Source organism: Antechinus flavipes, chromosome 2, assembly GCF_016432865.1.
Source record: "Antechinus flavipes isolate AdamAnt ecotype Samford, QLD, Australia chromosome 2, AdamAnt_v2, whole genome shotgun sequence".
Classification (NCBI taxonomy): Eukaryota; Metazoa; Chordata; class Mammalia; order Dasyuromorphia; family Dasyuridae; genus Antechinus; species Antechinus flavipes.
In genome coordinates this window covers 57,493,356-57,508,312 of record NC_067399.1, presented here as the reverse complement: position 1 = coordinate 57,508,312, position 14,957 = coordinate 57,493,356, and the positions used below count along the sequence as shown (strand labels likewise).

The 14,957-nt window shown below is 40.3% G+C and overlaps 1 protein-coding gene across 1 annotated transcript in view; it reads left to right on the top strand.

Annotated features, from left to right (window-relative positions):
- Nucleotides 1-1,119: 1,119 nt before the first annotated feature.
- The window catches only part of LOC127547842 (hepatocyte nuclear factor 4-beta-like), a 70,221-nt gene continuing 56,383 nt past the window's right edge, over nucleotides 1,120-14,957 (top strand). Inside the window, exon 1 of the mRNA XM_051974914.1 lies at nucleotides 1,120-1,334. Coding sequence (XP_051830874.1) covers nucleotides 1,220-1,334 — 115 coding nt within the window. The 5' untranslated portion in view covers nucleotides 1,120-1,219. The remainder of the gene's footprint in view (nucleotides 1,335-14,957) is intronic.

Genomic DNA, 14,957 nt, shown 5'->3' with positions numbered 1-14,957 from the left:
ACAGAAACAGAGATAGAAAGAGACAGAGACGAGACAGAAACAGGCAAACAGAGACAAAGAGAGACAGAAAGAGAGATAGATAGAAAGACAGAGACCCACAGACAGAAATAAAAGCAGAGCTAGAAAGAGAGACAGAGAGAGAAGGAAACAGAAACAAGAGACAGAGAGACAGAGACAGAGAGAGACAGAAAGACAAAGACAGAGACAGAGATAGAAACAGACAGACGAGGAAACAGATGAGAGAGAAAGACAGACACAGAAACAGAGACAGAAACAGAGCTAGAAAGAGACAAAGAGACAGAAAAAGATAGAGACAGAGAGACAGAGATAGAAAAAAATAGAAAGAGACAGAGACAGAGATAGAAAGGAGACAGAGACAGAGAGATACAGAGAAAGAGCCAGAGACACTCAGAGAAAGACAGAGACAGAGACAGAGATAGAGGAACAGAGAGACATTCTAACAAAGAGTGCAGACTAAATGATCACCAAAGTTCCTTCTAGCTCCGACACCTTTGGATCTTGTGGATTTTTTTTTAAGTATTCTATGATTTTTAAAGTTCGGAAACCCTTATCCCAGTTGTGACCATGTACAATTTGAAGGGGAAAGGCTCTCCCTCTAGGAATAATACCAATCAGCTTATCAACAGTAATGTCACCTAGAAATATGGACTAGCATTTTAAAACCTTCATAGTGCCAGTGAAATGATTTAACATTTGACCCTGCTTATGACAAAACTAACTGATAAATCCAGTAGAAAGAAGGCCAGAAGCCCTAGACGTACAGAGATAAAAACTAATGTTATCCCCTGGGATTCTTCCCCTGATGCCCACCAGCTTGGCTGCCCAGGAAGATGCTCTGGCAGAGAAGAAAAAGGTTACATTGGTCTTGCTCTGCACTGTAGGGCCAAGGGCCTTTCCCTTAGGGCTCAGCCATAAAGGACACTGTATTGAATCAAGAATACAGCCTAAATCGACTGACTTATCAGTGTCCCATAATCCCCAGGAGACACCATTCCCAGGTAGAACGAGCTAGGAAGATAGAAAGAGAAACAGACCTCATTCTAGGAGGGGAGGGGAGGCCAGGCCAGAGAAAGGGAGGGAGCTAGATAATGATTTGTCATTTGGGAGGCCTAAGGCCAACGTTTTTCTCCTGACTAGACCTTGGTTGTGATTGACACCAGGCTGTTGTGTTCTTAGCCCTGGCTTTTGACAGGTGATCATGAAGCTTCATGAAACCATAATGGATATGGATATGCCAGATTATAGTGTGCCCCTGGACTCTTCTTACACCATGTTAGAGTTTGAGAACCTGCGGGGGTTACCCACAAACTCAGGTGAGTGACGGGCTGAGTTCTCCCTGGATTTTGCTCGACCGAATCCCCTCTTGAGCTCGAGAGCAATACTTGGGGAGATGAATTTGTATTTTTAGTTGGTCCAGCTACTTAAGTAGCCCATGAATCTCTCCAAGAGAGAAATCTTGGCTAATGTGTTTATCAATATTTTTACTAATTAAGTAAAAAAAATGGAAATCTTCTTTCATTAAAGAACCTTCTAATGTTTTATCAGCCCCATAATTAGACTCAGAGAATATGGGTTCAAAATTCCACTTCTTCTGCTTCTACCATAATTGTAGAAGCCTCTTAACATTTCTGCATCTCAATTCCCTCATGTTTGAGATTGGTTTAGATCATCTCTATTTCCTCTCAACTCTAAAATCTGTAATTCTAAAAGTTTGCATCACTTTCTGAGCTCCTCATTTGTAAGAGGGCAATAAAACTATCTATAGTCTTAAATTCACAGGGTTGTGGGGAAAGCACTTTGTAGACTTTAGCATATAATAGAAATGGGAGGTTTTGTAATTATGGTTTTTGTGATCTTAAATCAAAATAATGACTCTTTGCAACACTGATCCTGAAATAGACTAAAACTTCTGGTGACAGAAAAAAGAAAAGAATCATAAAAAGGTGTTGTTTGAGCAATTGATTTTACTTTATTTTTTCCACTTAATTATATTTTATTTTTTCCAATTGTATGTAATTCAACATTCATCTTTGTAAGATTTTGAGCTCCAAATGGTCTCCTTCCCTCCCTTCTCCCCATATTGGGAGAGATATTGGTTATACAGTACAATCATTTTAAGCACATTTCCATATTAGTCATATTGTAGAAGAAAAATCAGAATAAAAAGGGAAAATTAAAAAAAAAAAAAAAGGTGAAAATAGCATGCTTTGATCTGCATTCAGCCTCCATAGTTCTCTCTCTCTGAATGTGGATGGCATTTTCCATCCCAAGTCTATTGGAATACTGCATTGCTGAGAAGAGCTAAGTCTATCAGAGTTGATGATCACACAATCTTGCTGTTACTGTGTACAATGTTCTCCTGATTTGAGCAAATTATTTTATAAACTACTGCTTTCTTTTGCTGGCCACATCAGTTCTTCTTGAGTGCCTTCTATGAAACACAAAGAATGATGTATTTGTTATTTACAAAGTCAGTGAATTGGAAGATAGAACCTAGCCCCATGAGGAAAAGGCAGAGTGAGGGAGAGGCTGAGACTTTAAGTTAAGTATTCTTATTTTGTGCAAGTCAATTAGGGTACTATCACTTCTTTTTTTATTTTGTTTTTCTTTATTTTTTTTGATGAAGCAATTGGACTTAAGTGACTTGCCTAGGGTCACACAGGTAGGAAGTGTTAAGTGTCTGAGATCAGATTTGATCTCAGGTCCTTCTAACTTCAAGGCTGATGATCTATCCACTGCACCACCTAGCTGCCCCTTGTCTTTTTTTTTTTTTTAATTTCATGAGAAATGTGCCCCCAGAACCCTCATGGGGCTGGGGGTTGCTAGGAGACCTATGTGACATTAGGCAAGCCGCTTAGTTCCCATTCTGACTCTCGGTTTTCTCATATTTACAACGAGGTGGAGGGAAGACGCAAGGAACTCTTCTCAAAGGTCTTAGACGTATATGATTCTTCGGCTCTTTACCATCTCCAGTACAAAATATCAGTGTTAGCCAGTGCCCATCTTTCTGCCTCCGGGGCTCTCCTTCCAAAGGGTTGCCGGGACATTTGGAGAAGAGGCGGCTGGTTTTGACCAAGTGCACCGGAGTATACCCAAAGCCTCCAGCTCTGCGAGCGCTCGATCCCTGTTTCCCCCGGGGGATGAGTGGGGGAAGGAGGGGGAGGGGCCTGAAGTTGACAGGATCTCGATTCTGAAGGCACCCGCAATCTAGGTCAATGCTAACCTATTTGTCCCGCTGTTAATGAGTAACTTGGCTGCTGCAGAAGCTGGCTGTTTTGAAACGTGTTTGTCTTGGGCTAGAATCCCTCTGCAAAAGTTGGGGGGGGGGGGAGGGGGGGGGAGGGAGGAAGGTTATGAAAATAAAATTTCAATCCACTCTGTGGCTGCGGAGAGCAGGTCCCTCCACGGATGCTGTGAGCGGCGGGTGGGGGCACCCCCTTCTCGGCGGGGACCTGCGAGCTTGTGGGGGTCCTTAAGGCCTGAGGTTTAGCTCCAGAATTGCCACCAGTGCTGGGTGGTCCTAGGAGAAGATGGAAGGGCTCAAGCTTGGGAGAGCAAGGTGCCGGACTCTGTTTTTATTATTATTTGTTGTTATTGTACAAGAGAGAAAACCCCTCGTACCCCAGGGATTCAGTCATTAGGAATCTTCAATATTTTCAGCAAACACACTTCAGGAATCTTCTTTGTGAGGTACTGGACAGCTCTGAAAAGGGTCCAAAGATTTAGAAATGAACATATATGCACGCACACACACACATACACACACACTGTCTTTTGAGTTGTATGGTATATGTATACACACAGAGCACACTAGGTATGTTTATGTGTGTATACTATATGTGTAAAATGTGTGCAGATGTGTATTTCTATGTGTATGTATATATAGGTGTATGTGTATGTATGTATGTGTTCATATTCGCATTTTGTGCTAGTCAGGATACTATCACTTTCTTTTTCTTCTTCTTCTTCTTCTTCTTCTTCTTCTTCTTCTTCTTTTTGGTTGAGGCAATTGGGGTTAAGTGACTTGTCCAGGGTCACACAGCAAAACAGTGTTGTGTCTGAGGTCAGATTTGAACTCAAGTCCTCCTGACTTCAGGGCTGGTGCTCTATCCACTGCGTTACTTAGCTGCCCTTTCTTTTTTTTTCTTTACTGAGTATAATATATAATCCAGTAAACTAGAGGTTTTAGAAGGCAGGGACTGCCTTTTGTACTCCCAGAACTAAGCAAAGTGCCTGGAAAATAGCAAACACTGTACATGAATAGACACACGTATGTATAATATATATGTGTTTGTATATACATACAATGTATATATATACACATACATATATGTACACATATAATTTAGTTTAAATCATTGATTTTATATATGGGGAAATTGAGGTCTAGAATGGGGATCTGACTTGTCCAACTTGGTCTTGGTTCTGGAACTGTGATTCAAGAAAGTGGAAATTCCTTCCACAAATACAAGTATGGTAGGTAACCCATCCATCACTTACCATAGAGAGCTGCATGGGGCACTAACAGTTAAATGATTTGCCCCACCAGTATGTATTGGAGCCAAGACTTGACCCTAGATTATATCACAAAATTATAGCAACTCAGAATTAAAAAAGACATTGGAGGCTATCTAATCCAATCTTTATTTGAAAAGAAATTCCTCCATCATATTCTTTTTTTTGTGGGGAGGGCTGGGGGAGGGCTAAGTGACTTGCCAAAAGTCTGCTGCAAGTATGTGTCTGGGGCTGGATTTGAACTCAGGTCCTCCTAACTCCAGGGTTGGTGCTCTGTCCACTGCACCATCTATCTACACCTATCATATTCTTTTTTGAGACTGAGTCTCCCTATCGCACCCAAGCCAGACATAGAGCTATATACTCTGTATTTTGAGTTGAGTGTGGTATGTTTATACACATAGCCCATTAGGTATGTATATGTGGTTATATCCTAGTATATGCATGTGACCTTTTGTGGACTCAATCTCCCCATGGATCAACATGGCAGCTTTAACCTGCTTCATTTCCAACCTGGGCTAGTTTACCCTTCCTAAGGCAGATTTATGGGTCCCATTCCTAGAAGATCACCATGGATTTCCAGTTGGCATTATCCCCATTACAGCTCAAAACTCCTGAACTCAAACAATCAACCAATCTCAGCCCTTCAAGGAGTAGAGAATATAGATATAATATTACAAGATATTATAAACTGGCTATAATATTCTCATCAAATCATCATCCAGCTTCCATTTGAAGACCTCCAGTGATGGGGAACTCACAGTGCCTTCAGCGGCCCATTCTTCTTCAAGACAGCTTTATTTGCTAGAAAATTGCTTTTCACATCAAGCCAAAATCTGTCTCTCTTCAAATTTTATCCAACATTCCTATTCCTGTCCTCTGGGGCCAAAGAAAGTCTGATCCTCCTTTCACATGATAGCCCTTCAAATACTTAAAGACAACTATCATTTCCATACCTACATCTCCTCTTTGAGCATTCTCATTTCCTTCAGCCCATCACTGGATGGCATATTCTCCAGTTCCCTGCAACTGTAAGAAACCAGTCACAAGATCACAAGCCTAGGGTTGGCAGGGACCTCAAAGGACATCTAGTCCAACCTGTACCTAAGGACAAATTCCCACTCTGCAATGCCCCCAATAAATGAACGGTCATCCAGCCTCTGCTTTTTTGAAGATCTTAAATGGTGTCAAAACCAGTGTTCCTTCTACTACCTCATAATTAGTCAAGGAGATAGAACCGAGGAAGCATAAAGCAAGAGCGAATATTATAGATAATCAATGTTCCCAAAGGTCCAAGAAGGGAATCATTAAATGGTTTCGTGGACAATGTTGGCTTTAATGAGTGGAATTTAGCTAAAAATAAAGGAAACAGAAAGAAGATTCCAAACAGGAGACGGCAGCTAACAGAATTGTGAGAAAGGGGAAAAATATTGTTGGACAGGGTGAGCTTGGGAAGATTTCACCCGGGAGGTGGGATCATAGTTGGGCTTTGAATGGTAAATGGAATTTGAATAAGTGGAGAAGATGTAAGAGGGAAGTATCCTCAGTCAAGGCACAATAAGAGTCTCTCCCTGTTATCAGAATAAATAATTGAAAAATCATTTATTAAGTGCTTACTGTGTGAGAAGCATAGGAAGAAAGAAAACAGAAAAATCAAGACAATCTCTGTTCTCAAAGACCTGATATTGCAATTAGAGAAGACAACAAAAAAGAGGGTTTGACTACAGGGAAGATGGCAGCGATCAGAAGTCCTAAAAGTTAGTCATCACTTGATCTAATGGCAAGGGCCACACTTGTCCACAGGTTACAGTGACAGAATCAAAGAATAGCAGGATCAGAAAGCACCTGAGAGGACATCCCATGTAACCCAACTACCTCATTTTACAGATGAGGAAATAGATGCTCGGAGTAAGACACTTGACTTTTCCAAAGTTACAAAAGTAATTAGAGGTAGAACTCATAATCAAACTCAACTCTCTGAATTTCCAGTCTGGTATCCTTTCTAATACTGCTGAGATTTTTCTACCAAAATTTTAGCCTGCCCCCTGAATACCACACCTTCTTACAAATGGCTTTCCTAGTTCTTGGATCTACCTTGTGACTTTGGTCTTCATAATTTAGTGGAAAGACCATAGACCTAAAGTTAGAGACTCCAAACATGGATTGAATTGAGTTCAGTTAGATTTCTGCCTCTGTGGCTTGCTACCTGTCTGACAATGGGCAGGTCACTTCATCTCTGTAGACCTTAGGTTTCTCTTCTGTCAAGGATTATACTAGATGATGTATGTCTCCTTCCATTATAGATCTATGACCTTGGAATCAGTTCATTGGATCAGTAATCAATCAGATCATTGGCTCCCCCAGGGTATGACTTGTTCATTAAAAAAAAAAAATCATTTGTAGTTGGACTATTTGTTAAACAGGTTTTGTTTTCCCTTTTCCCTCTTTTCAAAGTGGGGGGAAGGTGAGAAGGAGAGATAAGCAAATGCTTGTTAAGTGAAAAAAATTCATTGAAAAAAAAATTGTGTTTGGAGTTAGGCAATCTGGGGATGAATTAACTAACCATTTGTATGGCTGTAGTATGGTCATATGGCTCCTCTGTGCTTTAGTTTTCTCCTTTGTAAAATGAGGGAGTTGAATAGTTGATCTCTAAGGTTCCTTGCTGCTTAAAACCCTATTCTGTGTCTCCATGGAAGAAGGGGGGAAAAGCAAACAAAAAAAAGCAAAAAACATGAGGAGCTGGAAACTGGGAAAAATCCAAGTAATTAAGTGGTGTATTTTGGTTGTCACAAGATAAGTGCAGTCATTTGACAGACTATACCTTCATTCCTTCTTAGTAAAGAGGGAAGAAATAATATTTTCCAACAATCAACACACAGTGATTATGTTGCTTCTTTATGTGATCTGAGGCTGGGTTTTTGTTGTTGCCATTTTTGTTGTCAGAATTCTCCTGGTTTTCCTTCTTCAAACTTCCAGAGATCCAATACCTGAAGCACTGAGATCAGTGACTGTATTATTAAATATATGTAAACAGAGAGAATCGCTTTAGCAGAAATTTGGCTAAAATAATGAAGGATCCTTTTCGGATGCTATATGGTCATATTGGGGCAACTACAACCCTCCAGGGATGAGAAAGCCAAGAAGGGTTCACTCAAAACAGGTCACAAAACCATGCACTGAAGACCATGAAACCATACGCTTTCTTCCTGAGACCCCAGTGACTCCAAGCCTTCTTGACTTTAACTGAAGGTGGGTTTCTAATGGGTCTTGTGTTAGAGGCAACAACAACTATCTAATGGGGGTAGTGACTTAGAACTATATTACTATGGAGCATAATCATTCCTAATGATGAGTCATTAAGAAAGTATTCATTTCTGTTAGTATCTGAGTTCCCACTTTAATGAAGATCTCAGTCCTCTATTCAAGAAGGAAATGAATTAGGTTTTAGATAGAATTCCATACAAGATGATGTTAATAAAAAAAAAAAAAAGACACTTAAAGAAGGTAAGCTATAGTTCTCTTGAAAATTCACTTATGTTGGAAAACTGAATCCCCAACCCATACCAACATGAATAAACCGTGACTGGGCAAATATTACTCCTCCCTCTCTATGTCTCCTACCTTTAAAATGGGTGAGCCTGTAACCCTCCTTCATGGTCACCCCCAGTAATGGCTTTTTAGAACTCTTGGCTGGCACAACCTATAATCCAGCTAATTACAAGTAACTTCCAGGAACCCTATAATTACATCATTTGATATTTTAAGTGAGCCCACAGCACTGGTTCTGTTTGCAAACAGAAGTGCTATAAGTGGACAGAGGCAGGGCCATTTTATGGGGATATGCTAAAAAGCCATGAAGGTCTCCCTTTAGTTGAAGGGAATCTTTGTCCAACATTTTTTAAAAAGAACTTTCCATGGGTCCTACTGCCAGGGTCTCGGAACTGACTGACATTCCTTAAGTCTTCCTTGGCCACTGGCTGCCTCCTCTCCCCTCCCCACCCATTGAGAGGTCACCAGCTGAATCAGTAGATTCTGGGCCAGATGTCACCCAAGGGAGATGTAGGGAATGCAATTGAGCGGCCAACTGTTTGATAGTCTCTGGTCCGATCTCTGGATGATTAGCTGTACTTTGGGCTCCTCATGCAGATGTGCTGGCATCTGGGACATGAAACTACTTGGTGATTGCCCCTCTAGAGGCTAGAGCAGTGTTTTCTGGGACCTTGCTGAATATCTTCAGTTTTTCATGGAATATCATTCTCAGAAGGGACCTTAGGCACAATAGAGGTCAATGGTGTCAAACTCAAATAGATAATAGGGCCACCAAGTTTATGGAGCCACATATTGACTTAGAAAACTCCTATGAACATTATCTCTGTTCTACTCTTTTTATTTATTTTGTTGAGTATTTCCCAATTATATTCTAATCTGGCTGGACAGCCCGCGGATATGATTGATCTAGTGCAATTTTCTAGTTTCACAGAAGAGAAAAGAAAGGGTGACTTGGCCAGAGTGACAAAGATAGTTCAGTCTCCCTAGAATGTGGACTTGAGGTGAGGTCTCTGCTTGCAAGTTCTGCTTTTGGGGGGATAGAGCAGAAGACTTAGAAGTGGACTAGCAGACGAAAGAACCATTTTTGGGGGGAAAGGCCATGTAGGATAGACTTAGGAGCCAAAAAGCTACATTAAGATCTGGATTCTCTCTGGAATTGGCTGTATATTAGTGAGGATCCCCCACTCCAAGTCAGTCTCCATCTGCTGTCTGACCCAAGTCTCATCTGAGATTACCTCATCCTTAAGTCTTTGACCTTTCTTTGTATTTTCACTGCTTGGCACATTGCCTTGCACATAATAAGTGCTTCATAAATGTTTATTATCAACTAACTAACTAATGGACTGGTATAATTGAAAGGGGAGTCAGAACATGGAAGCTAAGTCTCTTGCCCCTCAAGTCAAGGTTCTTTGGGCACTACTATCTAATTTCCCCTCCCTTTCCAGTTGGGGTGTTGAAGAAATGGAGTCAGGATACATGAATCCTGTCACATTGGAGATGTATGACCTTAAACAAGTAACTTCCTCTCTACCTGTGTTTGTCCTTTGAAAAATGAAAGGATTGGGCTAGATTAAGGGCTTTTAAGCTGTGGCTCAAGATCTTGTTTGAAAAAAAACATTATGAGAAGTGTATTTCAGTACAATTTTTTCTTTGCTGTCCTATGTATTTTTAAAAACATTATTTTGAGAAGGGGTTCATAGGTTTCAGGAGACCAACAAAGGGGTCCAGGACACAAAGTGGGGTAAGAACCCTATGGCTAAACAATCTCCAAAGTTCTTCGTGGCTATGGTATCTTTTACAGCTCTTGATAATTTATAAACAGCTTTCTTTCATTATCTTGTTTTATCTTTATTTGCCTTGTATACAGTAATATATATATATACAATAGTAATATATAGTATGTATATATATATAAACTATATATAGCTAAATATATATTGAGCAGGTGCTTAATAAATGTTTATTGAACTGGATCCTAAGAACATCCCTGTGAAACAGGAAGGGCAGAACTTACTGACTCCATTTTATAGATGAGGGAACTGAGGCTTCTTGGAGAGTGGAGGGGATTTGCCCAGAGTGACATGGTCAGTGCCAGACCCACCCAGGCTACCTCTCAGATGGAATGACCGTCAGGTCCATCGTTCAAGACTGGACATCCTGATGTTTGTTGACTATTAGATCATCAAGGACAAGGGATCTGCAAGAGAGCAGAGCGATCCCTGTGAGTTATACAACTTGGGATTCCATTGGCCTTTGCCTTTCAAATTCCTTTTAAAGAAACTTTTTAAAGATCATGTGCTTACTCTTATTTGAAGCAGATGTTTGATCTGCTGGCTAATTTTCCCTTCACACCCTAGTTCTCCCAGTTCTTCCAGTTTAATTAGTAGGGGGCAAACCTTGAAAAGTATACATCCTTACTCCCGGGCCTCCCCTTTCTATTTGGCCATGGAGCTTCTCACAAAAGATAAGTAAACTGTTCTGCTGACCAACATTAATATAATCAATCAATCAGCAAACATTTATTAGGTCCCTAATGTTTACCAGGCACCGTGATAGGGGCCAGCAATACTAAGACAAAAAATGAAACAGACCCTGTCCTCAAGAGTTTCCATTTAATCCTGTGCACACATAAGAAATGCAACATAACAAATAGCTAATATGTAGCGCTTTAAAATTTGCAAAACAACACACACACATACACATGTATCACCTATCTCCTAGAGTTGTTTCAAAATATGTATACATATATGTGTATGTGTATATTCGTATGCATATATAGGAATATTTTCATACTATGTATACACATTATCTCATTTGATCCTCACAACAACCCTAGAAGGTAGGTGGGTAGGTCCTGTTACACTATCCCCATTTTATAGATGAGGAATCGGGGGGGAGGGGGGCGCGCAGGGGGAGTGGGTGGTGGTAAATGACCTTCCCAGGATCATATAGCATGTGTCTGAGGCAGAATTTCAACTTAAGTCTTCCTGCTCCAGATCTAGCTCCCACTGCAACATTACCTAGTTGCTTCTGATGAGTCTAAAATGAATTTTAAAACCTCAAGCTATTTATCTTGACCTTGAAAATCAAAATGGCACATCCTCTTGGCTGTCTCCTGAGAGGCTGGAAAGGAATCCTCAAAATATTGCTACTTACATTTTAAATTAAAAATTAAAACAGTGAAGAGTGAAGAAGGCTGAAAGAGGCAGATGATAAAAGTTGAAGGACCAGCCCCAGCGATCATAGAATCAGGTTCATCTCTACTTAGCTTTGCATTTTACAAAATATTTCCATCACAACCACCTGATGAGGAAGGAAATGAAAGTGTCATATTAAGTTGAGTTTCAAGTAAGTGATAGAACTTCCTGAGAGTTTTCCACTTAGTACGGAGAGGGGTACGGGGGGAGGGAGGTTGTCTGTAGACCAGAATAGAAGCTGGGTAGATTGGTGGATAGAGCATTCGACCTGGAAAGAAGGACATTTGGGATCAAATCCAGCCTCAAACTTACTAGCTGTGTTCACTTGGGCATGAACACTAATCCTATCTGCCTCAGTCTACTCATTTATAAAATAGGGATAATAATAGGATAGTCAGGAGGATAAAATGAGATAGTAATTATAAAGAGCTCTAGACACTCACTATATATAAATGATAACTATTATATCATTTAGACTCCCAAGCTCAAAACTTGAATATCATGGGAAAAGATGGTTTCTCAAGGAGGATTTTCAAAGAAAGAAGAAGGAATGGCAGGGAGGAAAAAACGGGGAAAGAAGATAGCATCAGTGCTGTTGAGTGACTCTGTGGTTCCATCGGTAGTTTTCTTGGCAAAGACCCTAGAGTAGTGTGCCCTTTCCTTTTCCAGCTCATTTTACAATTGAGGAAACTGAGACAAACAGGGTTAGATGATTTGCTCAAGGTCACACAGCTAATTTCTCAGACCACATTTAAATATTGGGTCTTCCTGACTTCAGACCTGGCACTCTATCCACTACCACCTACCATCCCTAAATCACTTTATCTGGTTTTCTCATCTGTAAACTGAGAGGACTGAATGAGATGATCGCTAAGGGCTTTCCTAAATTCCACATTCTATCACTATGTGGAATGAGCTCCAGTTTGAAACCAAATGTGTCTGAAATCTATTTTGAAAGCAAAGGGGAGAAGAGATCCCTAAAGAGGAATAGTTTGTCAAAATCCCTATCTCATATCAAATATGTTTCATCTAGTGACCTTACCCAAAATGAATTACTGGGTTTTGACCACAGTTAGTTGATCTCAACTGGCTTTTTATCTTAACTGGGTAACATATGTGAGAAGTGGTTCTAGGAGTATACATTGTAATCTTTCAGGACTGACTCTTGACAAAATGGTAAAAGCCAGTATTGAGAAAGTATTGTGAAATGATAGAAAACAAACTGAATTGGAATCCAGATGCTTGGATTCTATCTAGGGTCTGATACCTTATGAAACCATAGGGAGGTCATTTCTGAAACCCAGTTCAACTCTCTGTAAAATGAGGGGAATTTGGACTAAGGGTTCTTTTACATCTAACATTTTTTAAAATTTTAATCAAATTTCCTTGGAAATTTGGCCCAGCCATAGTACCCTAGAAATTGTCTTGGGCTTCTATGTGCCCTTCCTAAACATAGACTGGCTCACATAATATATTAATCCCAACTTTCCCTATAGAGAAGTCCTCGGGGGAGAAAATGTGTTGCTACAATTCAGTTGAACAAACTTTTAATAGATGCTTGTTTTGCAGAAGAGACCATGCTACATGCTAAAAATATAAAGATTAAAAGTTATATAGTCCCTGCTTTCTAAGAGCTTATAGTCTTTTGGAGGAGGATATGACTTGCACCCAGACCAGTATAGTATAGGGTAGAATAAAAGGGGATAAAAGGAGAAACCCAGAAGAAGCATTCTAGGAAAATATTTATGTAGCATCTTGAAAGCCCTTAAAACACTTATAGAGTGCCTTTATGGCCACTAACTCGTTTGATTCTTAGGTAATTCTTTAAACAGACAGCAGGTATTGTGATTTCCATTTTGCAAATGGACAGAAGCTCAGAGAGATGTGACTTGCTCAGGGTCTCAGAGAAGCCAACAGAGAGACAGAGTGGAAAATCAACTGAATGTGGTGTCAAGATGCCAGGATTCTAATGCCAGTTCCCCTGCTTACTATTTCTGTGATCTCAAACTAATGGTATAGTATAGTAAATTCAGAAGATGTGGGGTCAAATATCAATTCTGCCACTTACATTCCTTTTCCTCCCTAGGTCTCAGTTTCCTTAATTACAAACTTATGGGACTGGATTACAAAGTCACAAAGATACCCTCTGTGTACATTAGTGAGAGATGTGACCTAGGTTTATGGCTACACTGCTATGTTTTGATTAATCTTGCTCTTGCCTTCTATTGAGTAAATGTTGTCATTATTCTTGTTGCTACCTTTTATTGGGTAAAGGTTATGATTATCCTTTTTCTTGCCTTATCATTAAGTAAATGTTTCCTGTTTAAGGGTCAATGATGTCAGTGTGACTGATTTTGTGTAAATAGGAAGCACACTAATGGGGGCTCAGGCACTCCATCCATGAGAACTAGAAATGTATTCCACCCCACCTCCCAGTAGACTTTTTTAAAAAGCAAAAGAACCTAGCTTTAAACACTGGTATTTTGACTTGCCATAAATGAAGTAGTCTTGGTTTTCTGGGCCATACATCTCACTTCAGAGCATATTTCAGAAAGTCGCCATATTTGAGGAGACCACCTGCCACATGGAAACCAAAGTACAGCTATGATTCATTCCATTTGCTCAGACCTGATGGGAACACACCTATTTCAAAGCCCTTGACCCAATTACCCCCAGCAAAAATCTTCTGCTACTCAAAGAGCTTCCAAAATGGCAGGAACCAGTTGTTGTTTAAGGGGGAAAGGAGATGGAGCTGTGCTTCAAGAGAGCATTTAAAGGGCCATTATCAAAGTAAATCAGCACTTTAAAGTACTTCCCCAGGTTCATAATGACAGCCTGCAGTTCACAAGCCAAAATAAAATTTGAAACCAAGTTCCAGTAGTCTACCATCCCCTGCACTCTGGGCCCTTTTGGCTTGGCTAGGAAAACAACATTCTTTGAGCTTAGAGTCTGACTCTCCTCTACCAGCCAAGATACTGTTTGGCTTTGGATTTCAGGCAGGTTGGAGGAGGGGATGGTCAAAGGGGAGGGAAAAGAAGGGGCTCTCCTGGAAATTTCCTATTAGATTAGGTCAGGCAGCCTCCACCCTTTTACCCCCTCCCCCATTCTGTGGTTTGTATGTGACAGTGTCTCTTTGAAACCAATGGAAGCCTGGTGAAAAAATCTGGGTAGGGCTTTGGATTTTAAATGGGATCCTCTTCTAGGAAAAACATCTGGCAAGAGCTGCATTCAGGTAACCTTCATTCCATGGCATAGATGCAGTCCAGAAAAATTGGGTCTTGGATAAATGTTGATTTGCCCTCCACTTGAATAATAATACTGGCAATGTATTCCCGTAGGAAAATTTTCGAACTGGATGAGAAAAGGGTTAAAGAGCACCATGGAAAGATCCCTAGACTAAGAGTGAGGAGACCTGGGTCTGGGTCATACTAGCCATGGGATGTGCTATCAATTATTTAAACTCACCGGCCTCAGTAAAAGTAGAATATTAAACTAGGTGGTCCCAAAGGACCCCTAGAGATCTAGATCTATGATTCTATGACTCTTGAGTCTCCAATAGTTCTTCTTTCTTATAGAATCATTCCCTCTCGACACTAATGCATTGTTGGTGGAGTTGTGAACGAATCCAACCATTCTGGAGAGCAATCTGGAATTATGCCCAAAAAATTATCAAAT